A 27,318-nucleotide genomic window follows, 5' to 3' on the forward strand; every position below is an offset into this window, starting at 1 on the left:
TTTATTTTCAAACGCAGGTTTGAGTGAATCACAATTGTAGTTTGCATCGTTACACTGCAAAGAAATTAAGAACATAATGTATATATACATATTTAATTATGACTCCTTTCATTATTGATAGAGTATTTTCTCTTGTTCTATGTACTTTTATAAAAATATTGATTAAAATATATTGAACCTATTTATCCATTGACTTTATTATTTAAGCTCTATAAAAATAAGGCTATAAATGTGTATTTGTACATGTTTATTTGTACATGTATACAAACTCATACACCTTCATCAGAATCACTCAGATTCTAACCTCACCACCATGGGTTAAGACCAAAGACCTGTCTAAGGACACCAGGGACAAGATCTTAGACCTGCACAAGGCTGGAATGGGCTACAAGACCATTGGCAAGCAGCTTGGTGAGAAGTAAACAAATGTTGGTGCGCTTTTTCGGAAATGGAAGAAACACAAAATTACTATGAATCGCCCTCGGTCTGGAGCTAGACGAGATCTCGCCTCGTGGGGTATCGAAAATCATGAGAAAGGTGAGGGGATCAGCGCAGAGCTACACAGGAGGTGATTTTTCTGCATAAATAAAGGACGTAGCTCTTTAGTTTCCATTTCTGTATATGAGCAGGAAGCTGATCTGAAAGAGCGATAGTTTAAAAATATTTAGCAAAAGTTCACCAGGCTAAAAGCTGGTTTATTAGTTGTAAGTCAACTGCAGGAAACTTTAATTATTTTACATTGCGGAACTGAATCTGCGTGTTTGCCTCCTCAGGTGGGAATCCAGAGCTACAGTGCCACCAGCCGCTGTGTGTCCCGGCCCAGTCAGACACGCAGACACTACAGGAAGCTGTTTGTGGTGCTGGTCATCACCGGCTGCGTCTGCATGGTCATCATCACTTCTGGGTTCTTATACATCTGCTGGCAAAGACGACTGCCAGCAACCAAGACGACGCCTGTTCTGCACGTGTGAATCACATATATGTTCTTCACAGTTTTATTGACATTTATTTTTATTTATTTCAAACATTAAAAAGAGACATTTACAAACATGTGAAAAAATGTGACGCAAAGTAACCTTAATAAACGCAAAGTAACAAAACATGACGTGACGTACAACTGTACAAAAAAATAGATTACATGACAATTTCCCAAAAGTGAAACCACATTTAAGTGGCCCCCTGGTGGCTGCTGTGTAGGTCACACATGTCCCCTAGCACGGAATATTTTCACCTCATTTTTATACAGCAGGAGGAAGTGGACATGCGTCGTCCATCTTTATTAACAATCATAACTGGACGACACGTCAGCTCGGTCAGTTTTTTCATATTTAGTTTGAACTACTAACTAACCAGATTTTTCCCTCAGGACGTGGTGGAGACCAAAAACCGATCAAAAATTAAGGTAATACTGGGCTTATTATCAGCAGGTGTCTAAATATTCAGTGATCTTTGACTTTGCAGTTTCGCGCTGAGGAGCTTCACTTCGTGGAGTTTGTTTAACTTATTAACCTTTGTGTGTTTTCAGTGAGAGGCTCAGTTGACTGACTGGAGACAGACAATCGTCTAGATTGCCTTGTCAGATGTTGCCTGTGTTTTTGCTCTTTTTCTAAGAAGTTTTTCGATGTAACTAATGTATATGGCTTCACTATGAACTACGCTGATTTAAATGCATCTTTTCAGAAAATCTGTGGATCAAATACTTATATTTAACACAATCTAATGCAAATCAATTCAAACTTTTATATAATGTGAGTTATATGATCTTGATATTCTTTGTTGATATTCTGTCTGTCAATGTTACAATAAACCTACCATTACAATCATCAACTGTTCAATTATTAGTCAGTGGTCAAACTTACAAAATCGGTAAGAGATCAAATACTTATTTCCTTCACTGTATAGGTGTGTATTGTGTATTATGAGGCATAAATCAGTAGAAACAAAAAATATCAACACAAATCTTTCATGTTAGTCAATGAGTTGTGTTTTGAAGGAACATAAAATTGTTTAACTGATAAAAACAGGTGGAGGGATTCTTAATTCTGTTTTTACAATGTGGAACTATGAATATGGATAATAACGATAGCTGCTGATAGATCAATACAAATATTTTGTTGCAAACGATTCATTTCTCTCCTGTATGAATCCTCTAATGTCTGTTTAATTTCGGGCAAGTTTTTTATCAGACAAGGGGGAAATTATGAAAAATACATTCAATACATATGGTTATGTAATATATATGGCATAAATCAAATCAGTAGAAACAAGAAATATCAACACAAATCTTTCAGGTTATTCAATGAGTTATTTTTTCTAAGGACAAAGATATCGTTTAACTCTGATAAAAACAGGTGAAAGGGGGAATTCGAAATTCTCTATTTAGAAAAGTGAACTATGAATATGGATAATATAAATAGCTGCTGAAAAATCCTAATAATTGCAATTGTTGCAAACGATGCAACTAAAATCTATAACCACACAGAGCAAGTCAATTCATTCTCCCCTATATTACTACTCATATGTATTCTGACGTTATCAGTCTCATAATTCTAGTCAGAATATAAGCCTGATACTGCTCCATTGGGCTGTGATTATGGGGCGTGTTTCAACCGAACCAGGAAAATGAATTTCTCTTCGCTCGTATGTGACGTATGTCAAGCGACACATAGTTGTTGTCAGTTGTCTGTTTCACGAGTTTATTCACTCTCTAAATAAATCAATGGAAATGCTGCAAAAGCCGCTCGTATATCCAGCGGAGGCAAAGCCCCCAGGAAGCAGCTGGAGACCAGGGCTGCTCGTGAGAGCCCCGGCAAGCTGCTTCCGGAGCTCCGCTGTCATGGCTCTGCAGGAGGCCAGCGAGGAGTCAAAACGGCAGTTAATCGTTTTTTTCAAGCATACACTTACTTGTTGCTCCAACATTAACTGCAACAGCGTCCCAACATGTGTCTTTTTTTTCTCATATGTGCTGAGGACCGTAGCACCCCCCACTCTCTTTTTATTTATACGACTGCTTGTGTGGCCGCAGCATCGGGGCCAGCTGATAAATAAAACTTTTTCCGAATCCCGTAGAAGGACGGCAAAAACATCTTTTCGTTCTACAAATGCCTTGATCGCGTTCCTCTGTTCCTGTTTCAAAATGAATGCGCTGTCGATGTCTGCTGAAACAGACTCAATGGCAGCATCGACACATCTCAGCTCTCCAGCGGCAGGCAGCGCTGTTTGGTGACGTGATTGATTACGCCACTGTAGATCATCTGTCCATCATCGTATAAAGCCCGCCCTGACAATTTGATTGGTCAGAACAGCTTCTGTTCGATCATAGTTTCTCCCCAACGGAGCAATGCCAGACCGAACTTCCGAAACTCAAATGTTGTGGGCGGGGCTAAGGTCGTCTGGCACCCAGGCTAAATCATATGCAGTTAGATTACCCATTAGTCTAAATCTTTTACCACACTAGGCGCAACTAAATGCTTTCTACCTGTATGAGTCCTCATATGTACAGTTAGTAGGCCCTTTTGTAGAAATCCTTTACCACACTCGGCGCAACTAAACGGTTTCTCTCCTGTATGAGTCCTCATATGTACAGTTAGCTCGCCCTTTCGTTTGAATCTTTGATCACACTCAGAGCAACTAAACGGTTTTGCTCCTGAATGAGTCCTCATATGTTCAGTTAGATCGCAATTTCGTCTGAGTCTTTTACCACACTCGGCGCAACTAAACGGTTTCTCACCTGTATGAATCCTCATATGTAGAGTTAGATGGCCCTTTCGATTGAATCTTTGATCACACTCAGAGCAACTAAATGGTCTCTCTCCTGTATGGTCCCACATATGTTCAGTTAGATCCCCCTTTCGTTTGAATCTTCTACCACACTCAGAGCAACTAAACGGTGTCTCTCCTGTATGAGTCCTCATATGTACAGTTAGTAGGCCCTTTTGAAGATATCTTTTACCACACTCGGAGCAACTAAACAGTTTATGTCCTGTATGAATCCTCATATGTACAGTTAGCTCGCCCTTTTGTTTGAATCTTTGATCACACTCAGAGCAACTAAATGGTCTCTCTCCTGTATGGTACCACATATGTTCAGTTAGATCCCACTTTCGTTTGAATCTTTTACCACACTCGGAGCAACAAAACGGTTTCTCTCCAGTATGAGTCCTCATATGTACAGTTAGCTCGCCTTTTCGTTTGAATCTTTTACCACACTCAGAGCAACTAAACGGTTTTGCTCCTGAATGAATCCTCATATGTTCAGTTAGATTGCAATTTCGTCTGAGTCTTTTACCACACTCGGCGCAACTAAACGGTTTCTCACCTGTATGAATCCTCATATGTAGAGTTAGATGGCTCTTTCGTTTGAATCTTTGATCACACTCAGAGCAACTAAATGGTCTCTCTCCTGTATGGTCCCACATATGTTCAGTTAGATCCCACTTTCGTTTGAATCTTTTACCACACTCAGAACAACCAAATTCTTTCTTACCAGTTTTACATTTCATATCATTTAGAGACTGTTTGCTATTTTTTGTATTTAAACCAGACTGAGGTTCCCTGGTCTGCATCCAATCATCTTCACTGTCTTCATTCTTGGCCTCAGTACCTTGTTGTAAATGTCCATCAGGAACTGAGTTCCTGGCTGGTTCTTGTTCTCCACAGTCGGCTCTGTTCCCTTCAGTCTGACTCTGATGAAGCTGTGACAACTCAGGTTCCTCTTCATCTTCTTCACTCTTCATAGTGACAGCAGTCCATGTGAACTTGATATCAGCCTCCTCAAATTGTTGAAGTTGTTCTCCCTCCTGATTGGTCCAAGGTTCCTCCTGTTCCGCTTTAATGTGGGGGGGCTTTTGGTCCCCCTGGTCCACAAGGGGGCTCCACTGCTGCTGCTCAGGGGGAATCTCTTCTTTATTCACCATCAGTTGCTGTACGTCAGCAGGACACACTGAAACACAAATACACACGTTTATCATTTCAGTTTCCCGAATTGTTTTTAAAAACATGAGTTGTGTCGTTTAATGTCTAATACTATTTTGAAGGATCACACTCAGAAAGCAGAGATGTTGAAGTAGTTCATAGTGACCAGTAAAAAAAGTTTTATATTTTGAGGTCAAATGAACAAATTAGGACACTAACAGAGCAGAGCAGGGCGAGTGGAGGTTAGTTAGTTGGTTAAGCTGTTTTCAGTTATGACCTGTGGGTAAAAACCAGAGAATTGTCTCCAGAGTTTCTCCAGAGTTTGTGTTTCACACATGAACAACACAGCAGCAGGTTTTCTGCACAGACTCGTTCACACCAGCATCAAATCCTCCTTACTATTCAGGTGACGGAGGAGCAGCAGACAGAGACAGGAAGTGATGTATTAACTCTGCTGCATAGATCATGTGATCATGTTTACATCACCCCGACACCGTCGTCAGCTCTTATCAACACAAACTCTCTTCACATCTGTCTGGTCTTCTAGTGATGACGTCATTAGGAGGAAGGAAGATGGCTGCGTCGAGTCAAAGCTTTGATTCACCAAAAGATCAAACTGAAGCCAGGAAACAAATAGCCCACAATCATCTAAAGTTTGGGAGTTTTTTAGACGGAGACCAAACAACATGTTTCTCTGTAAACTCTGCAAATCCAAAATGATCACAGCAGCACAACCGTGATGCACGAGCACTTGAAGCTGGAGCATCCAGGGGAGATTTCTCAAGATGGCATCTGGAGCGAGACAGAACCGCAAGTTTTACTTTTTGTCCTGAAACAAGCGTAATATATTATGATTATCAACAAGTGGAATGGAAAAGGAATAGACTGGGATAGCAGTCAAGCTGCTTAACATAGGGGGCACAACACCATCTGATTTATGTCCCAACTCTCTCGCCTCTTCCGTGGATTTACTTCTCAAAGGTGCCTTGGTCCTCGGCCACGCAGCGAGACTGAGGCAGAGACGGAGAGGAAAGCGCAGAGGGGCCACCTCTAACGAGTATACTCCTCTCCAATGTCCGCTCAATGTGCAACAAGATGGACGAGCTGCGCCTTCTCATAAGGACATAGAGACTTTTCCCTTTCTTCTGATTTTGTGGTTTACGGAATCGTGGCTGACCGAAGCTACAGCGGACTCTGCCGCACAGCTGACCGGCTTTCAGCTGCTACGTGCAGACTGCGACCCCATCCTCTCACGGAAGGCAGAAGGCGGAGGGATTTGTTTTTATATAAACCAGGGCTGGTGCAGCGACGTGAAAGTGATTTCACAATCCTGTTCTCTTGACCTGGAAACTTTCTTTATCACCTGCAGACCGTTCTACTCTCCCCCTGAATTCAGCTCTTTTATCCTGGCCGGAGTTTACATCCCACCGCAAGCCGACGTGCGCGAGGCTCAACGCCAACTTGCTGATCAGATACTAGGAGTGGAGAGAAGGAGAGAACACGTATTCCCCTCTTATTGTCCTGGGGACTTTAATAAGTTTAATGCCCAACTAGGGGGAGAATACTCTGGACCACTGCTACAGCACCATCAGCAAGGCTTATCATGCAGTTTCCTGCGCTGCTCTGGGTCTATACGACCACGCTCTTATTCATCTGATCCCGTCTTACAGACAGAAACTCAAACTTTCTAAACCTGCTGTGCTGAGATCCAAGACCTGGAGCAGCAGAGAAGCTGTGGAGGAGCTGCGTGTCTGCCTGGACAACACTGACTGGGACATTTTTAGAACTGCTTCCAACAGCCTGGCCGATGTTCAAACTGGAAATCTATTTTACCCATGTGTGTGTGTCTGTGAATATGGCAATGAAACTCGACTTTAAACAAGATACAGTATGTAAAGGGGTTGGGGGCGGGGGCAGTTTGGGCGGAATATGTGGGAAATATGTGGCCCTCACAGTGACTTTTAGTAACCTTTGCTGCTTGGTGTGAATCTTGAAGTTGGTTAAAATATGTGTAGGTCACATCGCTATTCAATCTTGCACCTGTCTGATAATGCCTGTTGTGGGAACTTTGAATCTGTGATATTCAATACACTGTACTCTAACTTGGTCTCATGTATAACTTTTTTTAGATTAAACATGCTTACTGAACACTCACAAGGCATGAGCCGATTCAAGGCTTTTTCTCAAAACACAAAACCGCATTGTCATGATATGAACATTTTCCCAGCAACGGTCGAAGGAGGGCCTAACCTGGGAACAGCTCCTTGTCACTTCCTGATTCGAACTCGGGATGATGGTACTACGCCTGCGCACCATGAAGGAGGACTTCCCCTTTTAATTGACCAATCCTGTTCTACCTACTGTTATAAAAGATTACAAACGCAGTCTGTGCGGTGCAACTTTTGACTACCCCGTGCTACTGATTTAGCCGAGGCGATGCATGAGTGCCCATAGCCATGCTGTTAACTTTTCATTGCTTCTTAATAAATACTTGAATTAGACCAGACCAGCTCTTCTCATATTTGGGATAAACGAACACGTTGACACCACTCTGTGGAAGACCTTAAACTTGCCAACGACCTGAATGAATGTTATTTACTGCAGATTTGACAGACAATGGACCAGTTCTAACCCTAACCCTGACTACAGACCAGTCGCCCCTACCTCTATAGTAATGAAGATCTTTGAGCGCCTGGTGCTGACTCACCTCAAGACCATAACCAACCACCTCCTCGACCCAATGCAGTTTCCCTACAGAGCAAACAAGACTGTAGACGACGCAGTCAACATGGGACTCAATGCAGTCTCCTCAAGCACCTCGACTCCCCCGGCACCTACGCCAGGATCCTGTTTGTGGACTTCAGCTCCGCATTCCACACCAACGCCCCAGCTCTTCTCTGAGACAAGTTGAGCGTGCCTGAGCCCAATTGCAGTCGGATCAATGACTTGCTGACAGACAGGAAGCAGCGCGTGAAGCTGGGCAAGCTTGTCTGAGCCCCGGACCATCAGCACTGGAGCCCCACAAGGTTGTGTGCTCTCCCCTCTACTCTTATCCCCTTAAATCAGGTGTGCCCACACGTTATAGGCTTGTGAGCTACTCTTGAAATTGGCGGCAGCGGCGAAGAATAAAGAAGAGGGGGTACTGGCACCGGAGCGTCCACGTGACTGTCTCTTGTCCAGTCGTTCGATCGACCAGTAGATCCCGATCTACGTATTGGGCACCCCTGCTCTACACCAACAACTGCACCTCCAGCCACCCCTCAAAAGCAAGGGACGAAATACTTATTTCCTTCACTGTATAGGTGTGTATTATATGAGGAAAAAATCAGTAGACATGTTTAACTCTGGTAAAAACAGGTGGAGGGATTCTTAATTCTCTTTTTACAACAGTGAACTATGAATATGGATAGCTGCTGATAGATTTATCTAAAAAAATTTTTTGCAAATTATTAATTTCTCTCCTGTATGAATCCTTATACGTCTCTTTAAATTGTACCTACAGTTAAATCTTTTACCATACTGAGAGCAAGTAAAAAAATGATCTGCTGTATGACTCATCGTATACACAGATTGCCCATTAGTTTCAATTTTTTACCAACCTAGGAGCAAGTAAATTGTTTCTCTACTGTATGACTTCTCTTATGAATATTCAGCTGTTAATTTCAGGCGACTTTTTTTTACCAGACACGGAGGAGATTATGAAAAATACATTAAGTATATATGTGTATGTAATATATATGGCATAAATCAAATCAGTAGAAACAAGAAATATCAACACAAACTTCCATGTTAATCAATGAGTTATTTTTTCTAGCTACAAAGAAATTGTTTAACTCTGATAAAAACAGGTGAAAGGGGGAATTCTAAATTCTCTATTTACAACAGTTTACTATGAATATGGATAATATGAAACGTTGCTGACAAATCCTCATACATTTTTTGTTGCAAACGTACAACTTGAATCTTTAACCACACAGAGCAAGTAAATTCATTCTCTCTTATATTAATACTCATATGCAATTATATTACCCATTAGTCTAAATCTTTTACCACACTCGAGGCAACTAAACGGTTTCTCTCCTGAATGAATCGTCATATGTTCAGTTAGATCGCAGTTTTGTCTGAATCTTCTACCACACTCAGAACAACCAAATGCTTTCTTACCAGATTTACATTTCATATCACTCAGATGCTGTTTGCTATTTTTTGTATTTAAACCAGACTGAGGTTCCCTGGTCTGCATCCAATCATCTTTACTGTTTTCAGTACCTTGTTGTAAATGTCCATCAGGACCTGAGTTCCTGGCTGGTTCTTGTTCTCCACAGTCCGCTCTGTTCTCCTCAGTCTGACTCTGATGAAGCTGTGACAACTCAGGTTTCTCTTCATCTTCTTCACTCTTTATAGTGACAGCAGTCCATGTGAACTTGATATCAGCCTGCTCAAGTTGTTGAAGCTGCACTCCATCCTGATTGGTCCACGGTTCATCCTGTTCCTCTTTAATGTGGGGAGGCTTTTGGTCCTCCTGGTCCACAAGGGGGCTCCACTGCTGCTGCTCAGGGGGAACCTCTTCTTTATTCACCATCAGCGGCTGTACGTCTGCAGAACAAACTGAAACACAAATACACATGTTTATCATATCAGAGTTTCCGGAAGTGTTTTTAAAAACTTGAGTTGTGTCCAACTCGACCATGTCGACCGTTATTTTTGAATTATCACATTCAGGAAGCAGAGATGTTGAGGTAGTTGATTGTCACTGTGGAGGAAAATTCCACTGACCAGTGTCTAGTGTAGTGGAAATCCCCTGACCAGATGTCTCACTGCTGTGATACTGTCTACCTGACAGGATGGAACCCTTATTTGGCGGTGTCTCACTGCTATGACCTTGATAAACAGGGTCTGGGCCCTTATTTGGTGTTGGGACATGGTTTTAATGAAACCAAAGGCCTCCTTTTCTGCCTACATGTGTGGTCAAAGCCTGAGAACAAGCATGGCCCCTTATTCAGTAGAACTATGTGAAAGCCAAAAACCTCAGGCTCCCAGAATGCTGCATGTTCCTTTGTTCCGGTCGACCTCACACAGAGGTGTGAAATGCAACAAGGCTCACCTCCTATTGGTCACTCTGGCCCCATGACCTGTGAGGTCACCGAGCCTATATAAGACCAAGATCTCCCTCTCTTCACTCCCTTTCCCTCAACCCACTGAAGAGGCAGGCGGCCAGCCTCCCTTCCTGCATCGCCAAGGAGAGGGCCTGGCTGCTCCAGCACATCTTCTCTTCCAATCTACAAGAGGAGCGCAAAGGTCTAGCTTCCAGCTCATCTTCTCAAGGAACCCGCCGCTCAAATCAAGCTCTACAAACTCCTAGCAGCGACTCGATGTCTTGCAGGTAAGGACTTCGAACTTTATTATATTCATAATAAATGTTTTCTTTCACAAATGTTCTTTCATAAATGTTGCATAAGTGAATTTCTGGTCTTCTAGTGATGATGTCATTAGGAGGAAGGAAGATGGCTGCGTCGAGTCAAAGTTTTTTAGACGGAGACCAAACAACATGTTTCTCTATAAACTCTGTAAAATCCAAAATGATCATCGCAGCACAACCGTGATGCACGAGCGCTTGAAGCTGGAGCATCCAGGGGAGATTTCTCAAGATGGCATCTGGAGCGAGACAAAACCGCAAGTTCTACTTTTTGTCCTGAAACAAGCGTAATATATGATTATCAACACGTGGAATAAATCAGTAGAAACAAGAAATATCAACACAAATCTTTCATGTTATTCAATGAGTTGTATTTTCTAGGAACATAAATTGTTTAACTCTGGTAAAAACAGGTGGAGGGATTCTTAATTCTCTTTTTACAACAGTGAACTATGAATATGGATAATATCGATAGCTGCTGATAGATTTATATGAAATTTTTTTGCAAACCATAATTTCTCTCTTGTATGAATTCTTATACGTCTCGTTAAATTGTACCTACAGTAGGGGTGCAACGATTAGTCGACGTCGTCGACAAAAATCGATGACAAGAATAGTCGCCGACGAATTTACTCGTCGATGATTTGTTGGTTACGTCATAGCGCGTGTTTTTCGTGCCGCTTGAACTAAATGTCGTTTTACCGGCGGTGCTGATGAAAGCAGCTGAGGAGTGAGCCATCTCGCTTCCTTCCTATCTCTGAAAGTCACGCATGTGCAATAGCGTCAAAACATGGACCAATGGCGGCCTCCGCTCCAGCAGCATCGCGTACCAGAAAGTAAAAAGTTCGGGAGAACTTCACTCTTAACAGCCCAAAAAAAACTACCTGCAGTATCTGTACAGAGGACCTGCTCTCCATGTAAGCAGGACACGTGCATGTGAGGAGGAGGAGTCACGTGTGACTTCGTAACGGAGACGATGCGGACTCGCCTCTGTCAGATGTTATATATATACGTATATACCTGCGTGCAGGATTCTAGAATCCATTACAAAAATATGGTTCACACCTTTTATTAACGAGTTTAAATAAGTTATGTTATCCCATTGCCTGACAAATGTCTTTTTTTAATCACAATTATTTAGTCAGAAGAAGACTGTAGTTTGGTTTGTTGATGTTTTTAATTGCTGTTACTTTCCTTGTCATTTTTGTTAACAGGAAAAATGGACACTTGATTTTTAATTTATTTTTAGTATCAGCACTTGGCCTGTTCTTAGTTGACAGGAAAAAGGAAAACTTAAATTTAAATTCAAAAAAATGTATTAGCACTTTGCCTGTCCTTGCTTTTAAATGGACAAAAACTTGATTTCTTTGCTTTTGTGTCAACAGTACCCTTATATGCAAAAAATTTTATTAAAAGACATTTTTTTGGAATGAAGTATCAATCGTTATTGACTTTATTTTCAGTCATCACATGCCTCGAACAACCTCAAGCTAAATTTAAAAGCTGTCAAATAGTAATAAGCCAAATAAGAGCAATTGAGAATTTGTGTCATTCATAATCCGATTAGTCGATTAATCGTTTCAATAGTCGGTGACTAATCGACTGTCAGAATAGTCGTTAGTTGCAGCCCTAACCTACAGCTAAATCTTTTTCCACACTGAGAGCAAGTAAAATAATGATCTGCTATATGACTAATCGTATACACAGATTGCCCATTAGTTTAAATCTTTTACCAACCTAGGAGAAAGTAAATAGTTTCTCTCCTGTATGACTTTGCTTATGTATATTCAGCTGTTAGTTTAGAGCGGATTTTTTACAAGACACGCAGGACATTATGAAAAATTAATTAAGTATATATGGGTATGAAATATATATAGCATAAATCAAATCAGTGGAAACAAATTATCAACACAAATATTTCATGTTAATCAATGAGTTATTTTTTCTAGCGACAAAGAAATTGTTTAACTCTGTTAAAAACAGGTGAAAGGGGGAATTCTAAAATCTCTGTTTACAACAGTTTACTATGAATATGGATTATATGAAAGGTTGCTGACAAATCCTCATAAATGTTTTGTTGCAAAAGATGCAACTTGAATCTTTAACCACACAGAGCAAGTAAATTCTCTCCTATATTACTACTCATATGCAGTTACATTACCCATTAGTCTAAATCTTTTACCACACTAGGAGCAACTAAGTTGTTTCTCTCCTGTATGAGTCCTCATGTGTTTTGTTAGATCGCACTTTCGTCTGAATCTTTTACCACACTCAGAACAACCAAATGCTTTCTTACCAGTTTTACATTTCATATCACTTAGAGGCTGTTTGATTTTTTTTGTATTTAAACCAGACGGAGGTTCCCTGGTCTGCATCCAATCATCTTCACTGTCTTCAGTACCTTGTTGTAAATGTCCATCAGGACCTGAGTTCCTGGCTGGTTCTTGTTCTCCACAGTCCGCTCTGTTCTCCTCAGTCTGACTCTGATGAAGCTGAGACAACTCAGGTTTCTCTTCATCTTCTTCACTCTTCATAGTGACAGCAGTCCATGTGAACTTGATATCAGCCTGCTCAACTTGTTGAAGCTGCACTCCATCCTGATTGGTCCACGGTTCCTCCTGTTCCTCTTTAATATGGGGGGGGTTTTGGTCCTCCTGGTCCACAAGGGGGCTCCACTGCTGCTGCTCAGGGGGAACCTCTTCTTTATTCACCATCAGCTGCTGTACGTCAGCAGGAAACACTGAAACACAAAAACACACGTTTATCATTTCAGAGTTTCGGGAAGTGTTTTTAAAAACTTGTGTTGTGTCCAATAATGTTGACTATTATTTTTGATAACATTTGACAGTGTCTAGCGTAGTGGAAATCCCCTGACCAGATGTCTCACTCCTGTGATACTGTCTACCTGACAGGATGGAACCCTTATTTGGCGGTGTCTCACTGCTATGACCTTGATAAACAGGGTCTGGGCCCTTATTTGGTGTTGGGACACGGTTTTTATGAAACCAAAGGCCTCCTTTTCACCTTACATGTGTGGTCAAAGCCTGATAACAAGCATGGTCTCTTTGTTCAGTAGAACTATGAGAAAGCCAAAAACCTCAAGCTCCCAGAATGCTACATGTTCCCTTGTTCCGGTCAACTTCACAGAGGTGTGAAAAGCCACAAGGCTCACCTCCTATTGGTCACTCTGGCCCCATGACCTGTGAGGTCACCGGGCCTATATAAGCCCAAGATCTCCCTCTCTTCACTCTCTTTCCCTTGCCCCACTGAAGAGGCAGGCGGCCAGCCTCCCTTCCTGCATCGCCAAGGAGAGGGCCTGACTGCTCCAGCACATCTTCTCTTCCAATCTACAAAAGGAGCGCAAAGGTCTAGCTTCCAGCTCATCTTCTCAAGGAAACCGCCGCTCAAATCAAGCTCTACAAACTCCTAGCAGTGACTCGATGTCCTGCAGGAAAGGACTTCGAACTTTATTATGTTCATAATAAATGTTTTTTTTCACAAATGTTCTTTCATTAATGTTGTATAAGTGAATGTTGCCAGCCGCTACACTGTTAAGAATTCCATAACCTTCACTGTTCATTATATAATTTTTAATAGTAAATATTGAGATTTCTAATTGAACTAGATCTAAATGAGACTGATCTTAATCAATAAATTCGCTATCTTTTCCCTTCTGTGAAGGGTGGTGCCCCGAGAGAACTTAAACAAACTAAAGTTATGATTTAATATTAATATTTTAAATATTAATGTTTTACATTTTATTTTGATAACCAAATTTTTTGAACGCCTAAAGGCACACCAGCTTATAGTACGCTCCTAACAATAATTGCTCAACAGTCCTGACACAAGCGTAATATATTCCGATTATCAACACGTGGAATGGAATAGGAATAGACTGGAATAGCAGGGATCATCTTCACTGCACAACTTCAGTGACTGAATCAATCCATGTTGTAAACCAGTTTTAGTATTTAAATTAAGGCTGCATGATTATGGCCAAAATCATAATCACGATTATTTTTGATCAATATTGAGATCACGATTATTCGTTAATATTAGGGACAACATCTTTTTATTGCACTTTCACGTTTAAATGAACAAGAATACTGCTTCCACTTCCATTGTTGTGCTACATTCTGGCTAATGTACAAATCATTGCATCAGACTCGTCCTTATAACAGTGCATCTCGTAGAAGGAAAATATAATTAAAATAGTACCAACACTTTTTACCCAAAATTAAATCCACAGAGCACTGCTTTCACTTCCATGTTGTGTAACCTTCCAGTTAATGTACACATCTTTGCATCAAAATAAAACTTATACGGTTCTTATTCACCTAAAGCAAAATATAAATAAACTGTTTACCCAAAATAAAGGGCTAACTAAAAATAAATATGCCATCACAGAATTCAACCAAATGAAAACAATTCGAGCCTATGCAGAAAAGGCAACAACAAGGTGTTAGGCCTAACACCTTGTTATTGATAAATTATACTGTAACTGTTACAGTATCAGTGTTTCCCCTACCATTTTATTAGGGGACACCTCCCGCCCCCCCTGGAAGGTCAAATTACCTATTTATTTTATTTTTTATATTTTAATATCGTGCAAGATCTCAACAAATCATTTTAAGGTTACCTTTCCTATGAAACAGGTCTATAGCTTGCTCTTTTATTAAACAAACTAAATGGCCTTCTGTTATTTATCTTATTTACACGAAGGCATGTCATTTCTGTCTCTACGCGTTTAGATTTCTGCTCTGTATCGCGCACGGCGGAGTTCCATCCAGATGCGCGCACACACAGACTTGTGCGCGCACACATAGACACGTTCACGCACACACACACACACGTGCACGCTAGGGATGTCACGAGAGCCAATACTTACGATACCTGTCGATACTAAGATAACAAAACACGACGATGCCCACTTTTTGAAGCACCGTAGGCACCGTGAGCTGCCCAGCTGTTAGCAACTTAGCATTAGCATTGGTGCTGCGCCAGTCGACGTTTACATTCAGAAAACCAAGACGGCAACTGCGGCGTTCGCCCCACCTCGTCTTGTTTATTAAAATGGCACAAAGAGTCGTGTATGGGAGTACTTTGCGTTGGACGCCGGGTTTACACCGGACACGGAAGCAACGCCGCCGTGCTAATCCCTAGCACGCCGGCACTTGGTTGTTTACACTTCAGCCTCCGGTGGGACCCACACAAAGTTTAACATGGGAGTGGATGGGAGCCAGCTGTTATTTAAGGCTTGGTGCTGCGCTTACACGTCGCTTTGGCGTCGCTTCAGCGTCAATTGTGTAAACCCGACGTGAGGCAGATGACCGTGGCATTATCATTTAATGCATAACGTGTCTCACAACAATGCGTCACTCACATGCGTCTGCAACTACCGTATAACTCACAGTATATGCGCATGCACATTGAACTACCGTATATGACATTAACCTCTTACGCGGGCGCGCCGTTTGACCGATCAGCGTCAAACATTGTTATTTACAGAACTGCGTCGTACAGCTAGGTACTAATGCAACACATCGTTAGAAAGCCAAGATTCTTCTGATTCCACTGATGTAAACCATTTCAAGATCCGATCACCACAGCCGGTACAAACAACGTATCAGTCAGACAACTTATATTAAAAAAAAAAAAAGATAGGCGACGTCACTCACCTATGAAGCATCATATTAATCCACAGATCGATAACATTCGAACAAAAACGGTCTTGGTACATTGCCGAAGGTCCAGACGATCCAATCCAGTAAAATAATCGTTCCCTAACACACTATTTCTTCAAAGAATAGCCACAGTCAGCTGTTGGGTAATCTCAGAGTAGCCAGCAGCTACGTGTCAACTTTGACTTATTTTCCGTTGTAACTTATCTTAGCATGTAAACAAAGCAGCTCTCTGGGTATCAAAATTAGGGCTGAACGATTTGGGGAAATAATCTAATTACGATTTTTTTCCCCCAATATTGCGATTGCGATTTAATATGCTATTTTTTTATTTGATCCAATTTTTTTCCCCAACAAAATGTAATAAATGATTTAAATATGACCAACACAATATAAGATACATTTAGTGTTAAATAATATTTAAAATGATAGGTGTCTTAGTGTTCCCAAGTCAGAAACATTTCACACAACTGAAACATAGAATTTGCCTCTACTATACTTTGAAAATATTTTGTAAAATCAAGGTAAATAAAGTTATAAATATAAAACGGAGAAATGCACAGGCCACAAAGTCAAACAGTACAACTGTGAACAGTTTCCTGAAGTTAATGAACTGGTCCCACTCCTCAGAATGTGATTTTTAACCCTTTCGAACACAAGTCACGTAACAGACAGAGTGTGTTTGGAGCCACAACACAGCAGACATGAGGCGGTGTAAAGACCTTGAGCATCCCTTTCATGTCCGGGTGGTCGTGCAGCGGTAAGGAAGCGCCGGGCCTCAGCAGGAACCCCCCCCCCATGCTGAGCACCTCCGTCTCGCAGATGTGCGTGTAGGTGACCGGGGGCTCTGGAGCCCCGCCGCCCCAGTGTTCAGCTGGTCCCAGAGTATCGTGCGTACGTGTGTAAAAGTCAGAGCGTTGCCTGTGAGATCTGTGCACAGAATTCAGTCTTGCTTTGGAGAGTTTTGAGGCTACAGTATGGCGAAACATTTAGAGAAACGGAACTTCACGTCCGATGAAGCCAGGGATCTGTGTCTTCAACCTGAAAGCGACAAGTCTGATGACGACGTATCAGTGGAAGACTGCGAAATGTTGTTTGACTCCGAGGCAGAGGCCATGTTTGAGGATGGACGAGACATTACTCTTGACAAGTACGTATTTATTATAATATATAATTTATAAATTACTGTGGGTGTGCTCGTGTATTTGTGGGTTTTTAAGGATTTACTGTTGATTTGTAGAACTGTGAATAGGTGTGGTCTGGGATGGGGGGGGAGATGTGTTTTTGACTTTGTTTGACTATAGGAATGTGAATAGGTGTGGTTTCAGATGTTGGGGAAATGTTTGTGTAGAATAAATTTTAAACCAAATGACCAGTTTTGTCTCCTTTATATAAAAGTATGATTTTTAGTGTAAAAGTAGCCTTTTTAGCCTATTTGGTTACCATGGTTCCAAAGGGTCCTTTGGAGCCTCCAAATGACATATTTGGAAAACGCCTAGACATGCCCTTAGTAAAACATCTGTAAAATATTCATTTTCTGTGGTATTGTGTTCAATTTTGAACTTGGGCTAGTCAAGGCTTCATGCTAGGGTCCCATTATGTTTTCCATTTCATAAGTCCCAGCTATAGTCATCAGCAGGCATCTGTTTACCAAAAATATTCAGGCGAAAATAAAAAGCTTCTAACTCACTGTGTGCCAACTGCTATTAGTCAATGCCAGTAGCACTTAGAGTGATTCTGACTGTTGGGGGGGAAGCTCAGAATGTTACCTTTCAAAGAGACCAAGATCATGCATGTACTCCAAACGGTTCAAGAACAGCTTTTAATATAATCTGGGTGTCCTCAAACAGGCATTTTTAGGCGAATTTCACCTGACTCTTAAGAGGTTAACAACATCCAAAGAATGCACTTTTTTTACCGTGGTATCAAAATTGGCATCGAGAATCGTGTTATTTTACTGGTATTGGCACCGACTACTGAATTTTTGGTATCGTGACACCCCTAATGCACGCACACACAAGTGAGCAACCTCCAACCAGCGGACAGAGAGCCTCCATCTGAGAACATGTGGCATGAACCTCCTGGGAAGTAGTTAAAAATATCCGCAATTTTTGAACGCTCCCAGGTGGATGATTGTGGTGATGTTGGTGAAGATGGCCACGCCCACTCTCCTGCGAGTAGCAGCCGGAGAAGCTCTCCTGCTCCGGGTCCAAGTACAGAGAAGAACCCACGTGCTGCACGCCTGGCCCCAGACAAGCATCTGTCTGTCACCACCGGATGACAGGTTTTGACCCAGCTTGGCTGTCAGAGGGGAAATCTCCCCCTGGCTGTACAAGTCTTTGATGAGATGCGATTGCATCCGTTATTTCAGTGTGTCTTTGGGAGGTGGATGGATACGCTGTCACGCTATGCAGGGTCGCTGTTATGGTTTTCTGGGTTGACGTTGGACATGGGCGTAGATTCAGTGAGGAAACGTGAGCTTTGGCCTTAATGCATTCGTCGTACTGTGGTTTGTGGTAGGGTTGCTCAATTAATCGGAATTTAATTGTGATTACGATTATGGGGTCAAACGATCTCCAAAATACTATAAATCGAGTTGAAACGATTATTTGGCATCTTTTTCGAAAGAGACGCTCATGCGGCCCCGCTGACTCTCAAGCAGCTGTGAAGTGAAGGAGGAGAGTTGTGTGTGTGGTGACCGGCGGTATTTAAAAAACCGCGCAATGGAAAATGTCAGAGGGAGGGCAGCCCCGTGTGATCGACAAAAAGGGTCAAAAAAGTTGGAAGAATCCGATGAGGAGCAGCACCACATGATGTGCTGCCGTGCAGCGTCCATTCTCCAGCGCGCAGCCGCCTGGATGTTCACAACGGACCCGCGCGGGTCAGCCCGCGATTTTCCGCTTGTTGTATCGAACCTGTTCAATGTAGGGGTTTGGGCTAAATGATGATGGTCCTTATAGCCATCCCCCACCCCTCTCTGACTGTCTGCTTGTAGTGGGGGGGCAGATGGGGACATTTAATAATGACAGGAAATTTCAAAGTTCTCAATTACTAAGTGTTTTTTTGGAGAGTGTTAGGGTTGCCATCATTAAGGGTTTGAATAACCGGGCACCAATATCCTGGTTTCACGGAGGAATAAGACACGAATAAGCCGTCATCGGGGTTAACCGGAACCGGAAGAGAATGGTACTTCTGGTTACAGTCATTTAAAGAATAAAGCATAGACTTCAGAATAAGGGCACATATTAATAATCGTTTGATACTGTCCAAAAAATAAATCGTTATTATGATTTTTTCCAATCAGCCCTAGTTTGTGGTGATTTTTCAGGTGGTTGAAAAAGTTAGTTGTATTGCTATGTATCGCTGAGAAATGCCCGTCCCGTGTGAACAGCCGGGCGCCAGCGCGCTTCAGAATAGCGCGGAGCAGTGCTTCGGCGTCCAGTGTAAACCCGGCGTCACGTAGTGATATTGAAGAACATTTGTTATAATGAGTTGAAATGAAACGTATTAGAAATCTTAAGGGTCAATTCATAAGTTGTGTGGGTCCGACGCGTCGACTTAAAATATTGATGTCGACGCATTTTCAGCATCGACATCTAGGGCTGCTCGATTATGGAAAAAATAATAATCACGATTATTTTGGACAATATCAAAATCACGATTATTCATTATTAATATGTTCCCTTATTCTGAAGTCTAACCAGAAGTACCAGTCACTTCCGGTTCCGGTAAATGTAAATTTCCCCATCTGCCCCCCCCACTACAAGCACACAGACAGAGAGAAAAAGAGAGGGGGGGATGGCTGAGGACCATCATCATTTACTCCCGAACAACTAAATTGAATGGGTTACATACAACAACAAGCGGATAATCGCGGGTCCGGTGTGAACTTCCACTCGCGCTGTTTTTTAAACACCGCCGGTCCCCACACACACAACTCGTCTCCTTCACGTTACTGCTGCTAGAGAGCGAGTGCCAGTCAGCGGGGCGGCGTGAATTGCACTGAATTGCGCATGCGGGTCTCTCGCGTCTCTTGCCAAATAATCGTTTCAACTCGATTATAGTAGTTTGGAGATCGTTTGACCCCATAATCGTAATCACGATTAATCTTTTTTTGAGGCTGCTGCTGCGCGCATGACACCTCCCATCTCGGTCTCCCCCTGGTGGTTGGCTGACTGTTAGTTGAGGAAGTGCATGTTTTGATATGTAGCAGAGCAGGCATTTTAAGCGTCAATATCGCTGACGATCATGCAAATTTAATTGTGACAGCCAAAATCGTGATCACGATAAATATTTGATTTATTGTGCAGCCCTAATTTAAATAAAACCCAAATTCTCCAGTTCAGGGAAAGTGTTGCTTTGACAAACATGGATTTATTCATCTATGTGTCCTGACGGAGTCACAGCATCAAGCGCTGTGAAGAGGAAGTGAAACTTTCTGACACTGACATCGCGGTGTTTGTTCGTGAGGTGAAGAGCGACTTTATGGGACAGCAGTGATGTCACTAATAAAGAAAATACACTGATACTCTGATGCTGCAGCTGTGGATAACACACTGTGTGAGAGTGAAGACGAGAGAAAGAACGGAGCCTGAAGTAAAAACAAGATCAAAGATCAATAGAATCAATATCAGCTGATCAGACATCTCTGAACCCTCGCTTCCTCCTCCTCCTTCCATTCACATGCACACATCATGCAGATCCCTGCACCAGTGTCACAGCAGTATTTATTTATTTAGAGCATCGGACTCCCTCACATAAGGGGATCCTCACCTCCTCTGGGATATTATTTGGAAAGTTTCTTCATTTCTTGTAAGTGATCTCCTATGATGGCTCAGTCACGTTCACTGCAGTGATCTGATGATATACGCACAGTGTTAGAAGATATTATTAAAACCGATTAATGACTCCGCTCCGTAACTCTGCGGTTAAAAGGAATTTAAACGTAATTTACTGTCAGTTGTTTTATATATTTTCTAGCTATTTACCTAGCGTTAGCAGAGCTGAAACTACCTAGCGTTAGCAGAGGTGAAGCTACCTAGCGTTAGCAGAGCTGAAGCTAGCTAGCGTTAGCAGAGCAGACGCTAGTTAGCGTTAGCAGTGCTGAAGCTACCTAGCGTTAGCAGAGCAGACGCTAGTTAGCGCTAGCAGAGCTGAAGCTACCTAGCGTTAGCAGAGCTGAAGCTACCTAGCGTTAGCAGAGCTGAAGCTACCTGGCGTTAGCAGAGCTGAAGCTACCTAGCGTTAGCCTGTGAGCGGCTCCTCGAGGGACTCACCAACTCGGTGCAGCCGGAGTTCGGGCTTCATCACGGCCTCCAGCAGCCTCCTCTGGCGGCAGATCTCCCGCTCGGACCGCTCCATTCTGTCTTCGAACACCGCGACGATCTCCTCCACCGCCGCCGTTAGCCGCTCGGTTAGCATCGCTCTCAGCTCCGGGACTCGAGCCGTTTCTCCTCCTTTCTCCAGCTGCAGCAGGAAGTCTTCGGCGGCGGCGCTGATCCGCTCATGTACCGACTCCCGCAGCAGCTGCACGTCGCACATCTTCCTCCTCTTTGTGTCTGTGTGTGTCTGTGTGTGTGTGTGTGTGTGTGTGTGTGTGTGTGTGTGTGTGTGTGTGTGTGTGTGTGTGTGTGTGTGTGTGTGTGTGTGTGTGTGTGTGTGTGTGTGTGTGTGTGTGTGTGTGTGTGTGTGTGTGTGTGTGTGTGTGTGTGTGTGTGTGTGTGTGTGTGTGTGTGTGTGTGTGTGTGTGTGTGTGTGTGTGTGTGTGTGTGTGTGTGTGTGTGTGTGTGTGTGTGTGTGTGTGTGTGTGTGTGTGTGTGTGTGTGTGTGTGTGTGTGACAGGAGGAGTTCCGTGTGGACCAGGGTGTGCGGTTGCTGAAGATCATCGAGCGAGTGTTTGCTTGGAAGATGAGCAGCCCTGAGGGATCATGGGTAATCTTCCTCAGCAAGCAGCTCCTGATGAACGTGGCATCTGGCCACGGTACACACACACACACACACACACACACAGTTTATTTTAGTAGTTTGTCCTGACTCTTGTTGAGAGTTAAGGGCAGAGGATATCACACCTTGTTAAAGGTGTGATATCCTCAGACAGGTCCCTGCAGATAGTGAAGGATCATGGGGGGTTGAACTTAAAATCTGTTTACTGACGCCATCTAGTGTTTATTTGTTGCAAACTGCTATAAAACCTTTTAGGTTCACAGGAGTGTAATCCAGATATTAAATGTAATGACCTATTGAAATAGAGAGAAGCAGATGTGATCAGCTCTTACTTGTCGTAAATGTCAGGATCTAACGGTTGATAAGTGACCTTGTAGCACTCGATGCGTTTGAGGAAGTCGTCCATTACTCTCTCTCTGTGTCTCTCAGGGTAGTCGGGACTGGACACCTTCACTTCCTGTGGCAGGTATGCAACACAGTCAGCCCATGTGAGCAAGCAGCATGGTTCTTACATAACAAAGCAGAGACCGGGAATATTTATAGATTATGGGTTTGAGTGACGTACCAGAATATTAGCAGCTATCACCTCAGGGTCGTCACACACCGACTCCACCAAGAATACCTGTTGGAGAGAGGTCAGAGGTCAACGTACGACTAACACGCGAACATAACAAGATCATCCAGTTTTTAAATTAGACATTGAAGGGGCCCTGTGGAGGGTTCTTGTTAACATTTAAAAGTCTCACATTCATCATTTCACGTTCAACGCTACATAAACTGTGAATGTTTGAATGTGAACTTCAATTAAGTCCAATTTCCAAAGACAAAATAACAGCAGAATATAATGAAAACACTTCCAATGTTACCTTGAATGCATTCTCCTTCACAAAGCCTTGAATGAGGTCTCTACGTTCTCTAGTTGTGTTTGTTGCATCAAAAACCTGAGAAAACAAGTCAATGTGTATAACTTGGACAGTGTCAGCTTCAGTGTGACAGCAGCAGCCTGTTTGATATCTAGGTCACAATTCAGCAGTGAGATGCTGTCAGGAGCCCGTCACGTTTTCACGAGACAAACCCCATTTCCACCAGATACGACCGTGAGTGGAGAGAGGCAGCTGTGCTCTGTGGAAATTAGCAGTGATTTTATTATATATCGGCGTGAAGTCTAATAACATGAACACTCCCTACTTGAACAGATCTATTAGTCTGTATGTAATAATACCGATGGCGCCGCCTACTGGCAACAGGAAATAAGCTTTGTTTTACAACTATCGGAGTCTCTGTTTCCTGTCTTTGTCTCTTTGTCCCCTCAGAGACTCAGCGTGAGGAGGAAGGAGCAACATGTCCGCCATGCAGCTGCTGCGGGAGTCGGTACATGAGCGGATCCGCGCTGCCGCTGAAGACTTCCTGCTGCAGGTGGAGGAAGGAGGAGGAAAGGCTCGAGTCCCGGAGCTGAGAGCGATGCTCACCGAGCGGCTCGCGGCGGAGGTGGAGGAGATCCTCGCCGGGCTGGAGGAAACCGTGGCTGGGTACGAGGAGCGAGTGGAGCGGACAGAGCTGGAGATCTGCCGCCAGAGGAGGCTGCTCGATGCCGGGATGCAGCCCGAAGTCCGGCTGCACAGAGCAGGTCAGTCCCTAGAGGAACCGCTAACAGGCTAACGTTAGCTAGCATCATATCTATCTATATCTATCTATGCTGCTCACGCTCTCTGAACTAGCTCCTCTGCTAACAGCTGTTTCTCTGCATCACTCCGGCTACAGTCACCGGTCTGTAGTTAAACAGCCACACATCCCAGCCCCTCCTCTCTGGTGCTTCGTGACTCTGTGTTCTGTGTGAGCTCAGCCTCGTAGTCTAACAGGCTGATACAGCAGCGATGGCTTCTCTCTCTCCCTCTTGCTCCGAGTGGCTCATGTTCACTGACTCCTCCGCCTCCATTAACAGTAGAGCTACATGTAATAAATGCAGTGTGTTGGTAGCGATGGAGGCGAGAGGCTCCGCAGCCTAGAACCTCCGTTAGCTGTAGTTAGCTTAGCTCCCGCTAGCCGCCGCGGAGCTACCTAGCTTAGCACGTAGCTTAGCCTCAACGACTTGTTTACCCTTTTCCAGATGTTGATGGTCGGTTGCAGAGCTGGTCGCAGATTCGTCATTTTCACAAAGCGCCTGTGTGTGAAGTTCGGTGATCTACTGAAGGTCTCGCACACAAAATGCACTTTATTTTTAATGCTGATGTTTCATGAAGCGTCCACAAGTGCTTGTATCACCACAACACATTGTTTGTGAAAATACAACAAAATATAAATAGTTTTATTATTATTATTTATCACTATTATAATTTGTGTTTTAAAATCACGTCTGCTGACTTTAACCAGCAGAGACAGGAGGACACGTGAAGCTTCTCCCGTCCATTAGAAGCACGTTCACCAACTTTACTCATAAAAACAGCGAGAATTCCACATAATAATCTAATACAAATTAACACAACCTCTGCAACAACTCAGGAAGCTAAGACTTTTAAATGTGATCTTTTAAACATGAGATAACTGTCATCAAAAGCTATTTTAGTTAATGAACTAGTCTCAGATTACAACATAGATTTATTGTCCCTCACTGAGACGTGGCTGCATCCTGATGAATCAGAATCAGAAAGGATTTATTGCCAAGTAGCTTTACACCTACCTGGAATTTTCTTTGGTAATTAGGTGCATACATTTAACATAAAGCATGAAAACACAATAAGTACTTCACATAAGAAAGAAATAACTGTTTATAAAAAAATAATATCCAAGATATAAAAAGTTAAATAAAGAGTAAAATGCAAAACAGTTATATACGAGATATAAAAAGTAAAATGCAAAACAGGAGAGAAATGTGGATGTGCAATTTTCAATATACTGTTATGTGTGTTAATGTAACACAGAATTGAGGCGTGGGTGCGGGATAAGAGTCCAAGCCAGGTGGGGGTCCCGGTGTCAAATAACCAAATAACCGGTGGCCAAATTAACTCCCGCCCAAATTAAACCAAACTATACCCCGGGGTGTAAAACAGCCTAGGCCATACTATACCCCTCCAGGCCAGAGTATACCCCAGGGGATAAACTGTCCAGGGCAAAACTATACATGGTGGATATGTGGTTGATTTATCTCTAAGGTCAGGTAGGCATAGTAGTTGTGTTGTGATATCAAAGCATTTAAATCTTCAAAATCTAGGATTGATATTATCTCATATTTTAATGATAATTTACACTGCATTAATTGGAATTCAGCTGTAGGCACATACTAGGAGATCTGTATCAGAGACTAATTGTATCCACAATTTAAGTACTGCAAGCTAGACTCTTATGCAGTTGTAGACACAACACAGGGGGTCCCTGGGCCTGAGAGGGGAAGGAAAGGGGTTAAATGTGGCTATTAGATGGACTTTTAAATGTGACTTAAACTAGACAAAAATGTTCTGAGTTTCCATCAACGAAAACTAGACTAAAACTAAGAAGGATAAAAATGACTCCATGTGACTAAAGCTAATATGCATTTTCATCCATAGACTATACTAAATCTAAAAAAGATACCAAAATTAACACTGGTGTCATGAAGTTGAAAGTTGAGTTATAATAACAATGTTAGTATTGGTGTAGCGAGCTAGAGAGTTTAATCAGACCGGATTCAACTAATCAACAGCTATCTTGGAATGAAAAAAGTGTCAGGATGTCAAAATACACCAAAATGCTTAATAACTAAATAAGCTGGCCAAGGAGTTAGACATTTTACCTTACTGGCCATCAAAGAGCATGACAACTCTTTCATACATGCAAAGCAGCTCACAGAAATATATCCCAACTTGTGTATTGCTCTGTGGATCAGAGCAACACTACCAGTAACAGTAGCTTCAGCCGAGAGGAGTTTTTCTAAATTTGTTTATTTTGCATATTCTATTTTGATTATTTAAAACGTGTAACATATTATACAATATATCATTTAAATTGAAAGCAAACTTGCATATATAATTTTATTTCTTGTTATTATAATTATTATTGTTTGTTAGCTAAGTTGTCATTTGTTTTGATTCTTTAGTGTGCACTTTGCATTTCTTCTTAGCTCTCGTTCTTGTGATAAATAAAGGTGCAGTACTTTACTGTAGAACTGTTAAGAGTTTTGAATTTTGAATTTTTGGGGGGAGGCTCCAGGGGTGAAGCTTGACTTTATAAGATCTGCTTAATGCAAGCAGAGGAGTAGAGTTGCTGAGGCGAGATGGGATAGCTGATTCCTCTAACACCATTTTTTTTATATATATATAATAATTAACTTTTATTATATTAGGTTACTATTGCATTATGTTTTGGGTATCAATCAATCAATCAAGTTTTATTTGTATAGCCCACATTCACAAATAACAATTCGTCTCATAGGGCTTTAACATTGTGTGACATCCTCTGTCCTTAACCCTCAGCAAGAGTCAGGAAAAACTACTAAAAACCCTTTTCACAGGTAAAAATATGTAGAAACCTCAGAGAGAGCCACATGTGAGGGATCCCTCTCTCAGGACGGACAGAAGTGCAATAGATGTCAAGTGCTTAAGAAAACATCATCAGGATTTTTAGCAGCATCCATGAGGGTAAACATTTTTCAATACTATGTGTCAAGCAGTCCCGCTGCAATCACAGTCTCTGGCCAGCAGCAAGACCACGATCCAGCATCAGGATGGGATCCACTATAGTCCACAGTCATTGTCCACCGCCGCCAGTTAGAATCCATTATCAGCTGCCGCCTCGGTCGTGGTCCCTCATCATCCGATGCCAGCGCGACAAAGGATCCTCCATTACCACTACGATCACCTGGCACGATACAGAATCCACCGAACTGGAACCACCATTGCGACCTCCGACGCGCGATCCACAATCATATATATCCAAGGTGCGGCCACAGCTGTGGCCCTGCATCCGCGGGCGCTAAGGCACAGAAACTCCGGGAAAGGGGTCAAGTTAGTAACATGTACTGATCAGATAAGAATTACCTTGATGTGATAAGTATGGAGAAAAGGAAGGAGAAGCAGGAAAGAGAAGCTCCGTGTGTCTTGTGTCATAAATTCCCTGTGCGTCTTAGCATCATCAGGGGTTTTTGCCTTTTTATCAATTTTGGAACATCGCACTTATTAGCTCTAACTATAAGCTTTATCAAAAAGGAAGGTTTTGAGTCTACTCTTAAACTAACAGAGCGTGTCTGCTTCCCGAACTGAAAGTGAGAGATTATTCCACAGGAGTGGGGCTTGATGGCTAAAAGCTCTGGCTCCTACTCTACTTTTAGAGACTTTAGGGACAACAAGTAAACCTGAGTTCTGGGATCGGAGTGCTCTAGTGGGTTGATATGGA

At 42.5% G+C, this 27,318-nt stretch overlaps 2 protein-coding genes across 2 annotated transcripts; both read right to left on the reverse strand.

Annotated features, from left to right (window-relative positions):
- Positions 1–3,014: 3,014 nt before the first annotated feature.
- LOC132999938 (gastrula zinc finger protein XlCGF57.1-like) lies at positions 3,015–9,530 on the reverse strand. Its single transcript, XM_061069746.1, has 2 exons — positions 9,184–9,530; positions 3,015–4,942 (listed from the first exon to the last, which is right to left on the reverse strand). The coding sequence occupies exons 1-2, from the start codon at positions 9,494–9,496 to the stop codon at positions 3,432–3,434; spliced, it is 1,824 nt and encodes a 607-aa protein (XP_060925729.1). The 5' UTR covers positions 9,497–9,530; the 3' UTR covers positions 3,015–3,431.
- Positions 9,531–10,090: 560 nt separating this feature from the next.
- Positions 10,091–21,570, reverse strand: LOC132999430 (uncharacterized). Its single transcript, XM_061069116.1, has 3 exons — positions 21,288–21,570; positions 12,737–13,070; positions 10,091–10,193 (listed from the first exon to the last, which is right to left on the reverse strand). Exons 1-3 carry the CDS (start codon positions 21,550–21,552, stop codon positions 10,091–10,093), a joined length of 702 nt encoding a protein of 233 aa, XP_060925099.1. The 5' UTR covers positions 21,553–21,570.
- Between the last annotated feature and the right edge of the window lie 5,748 nt (positions 21,571–27,318).

This window comes from Limanda limanda, chromosome 4 (genome assembly GCF_963576545.1).
Source record: "Limanda limanda chromosome 4, fLimLim1.1, whole genome shotgun sequence".
NCBI lineage: Eukaryota > Metazoa > Chordata > Actinopteri > Pleuronectiformes > Pleuronectidae > Limanda > Limanda limanda.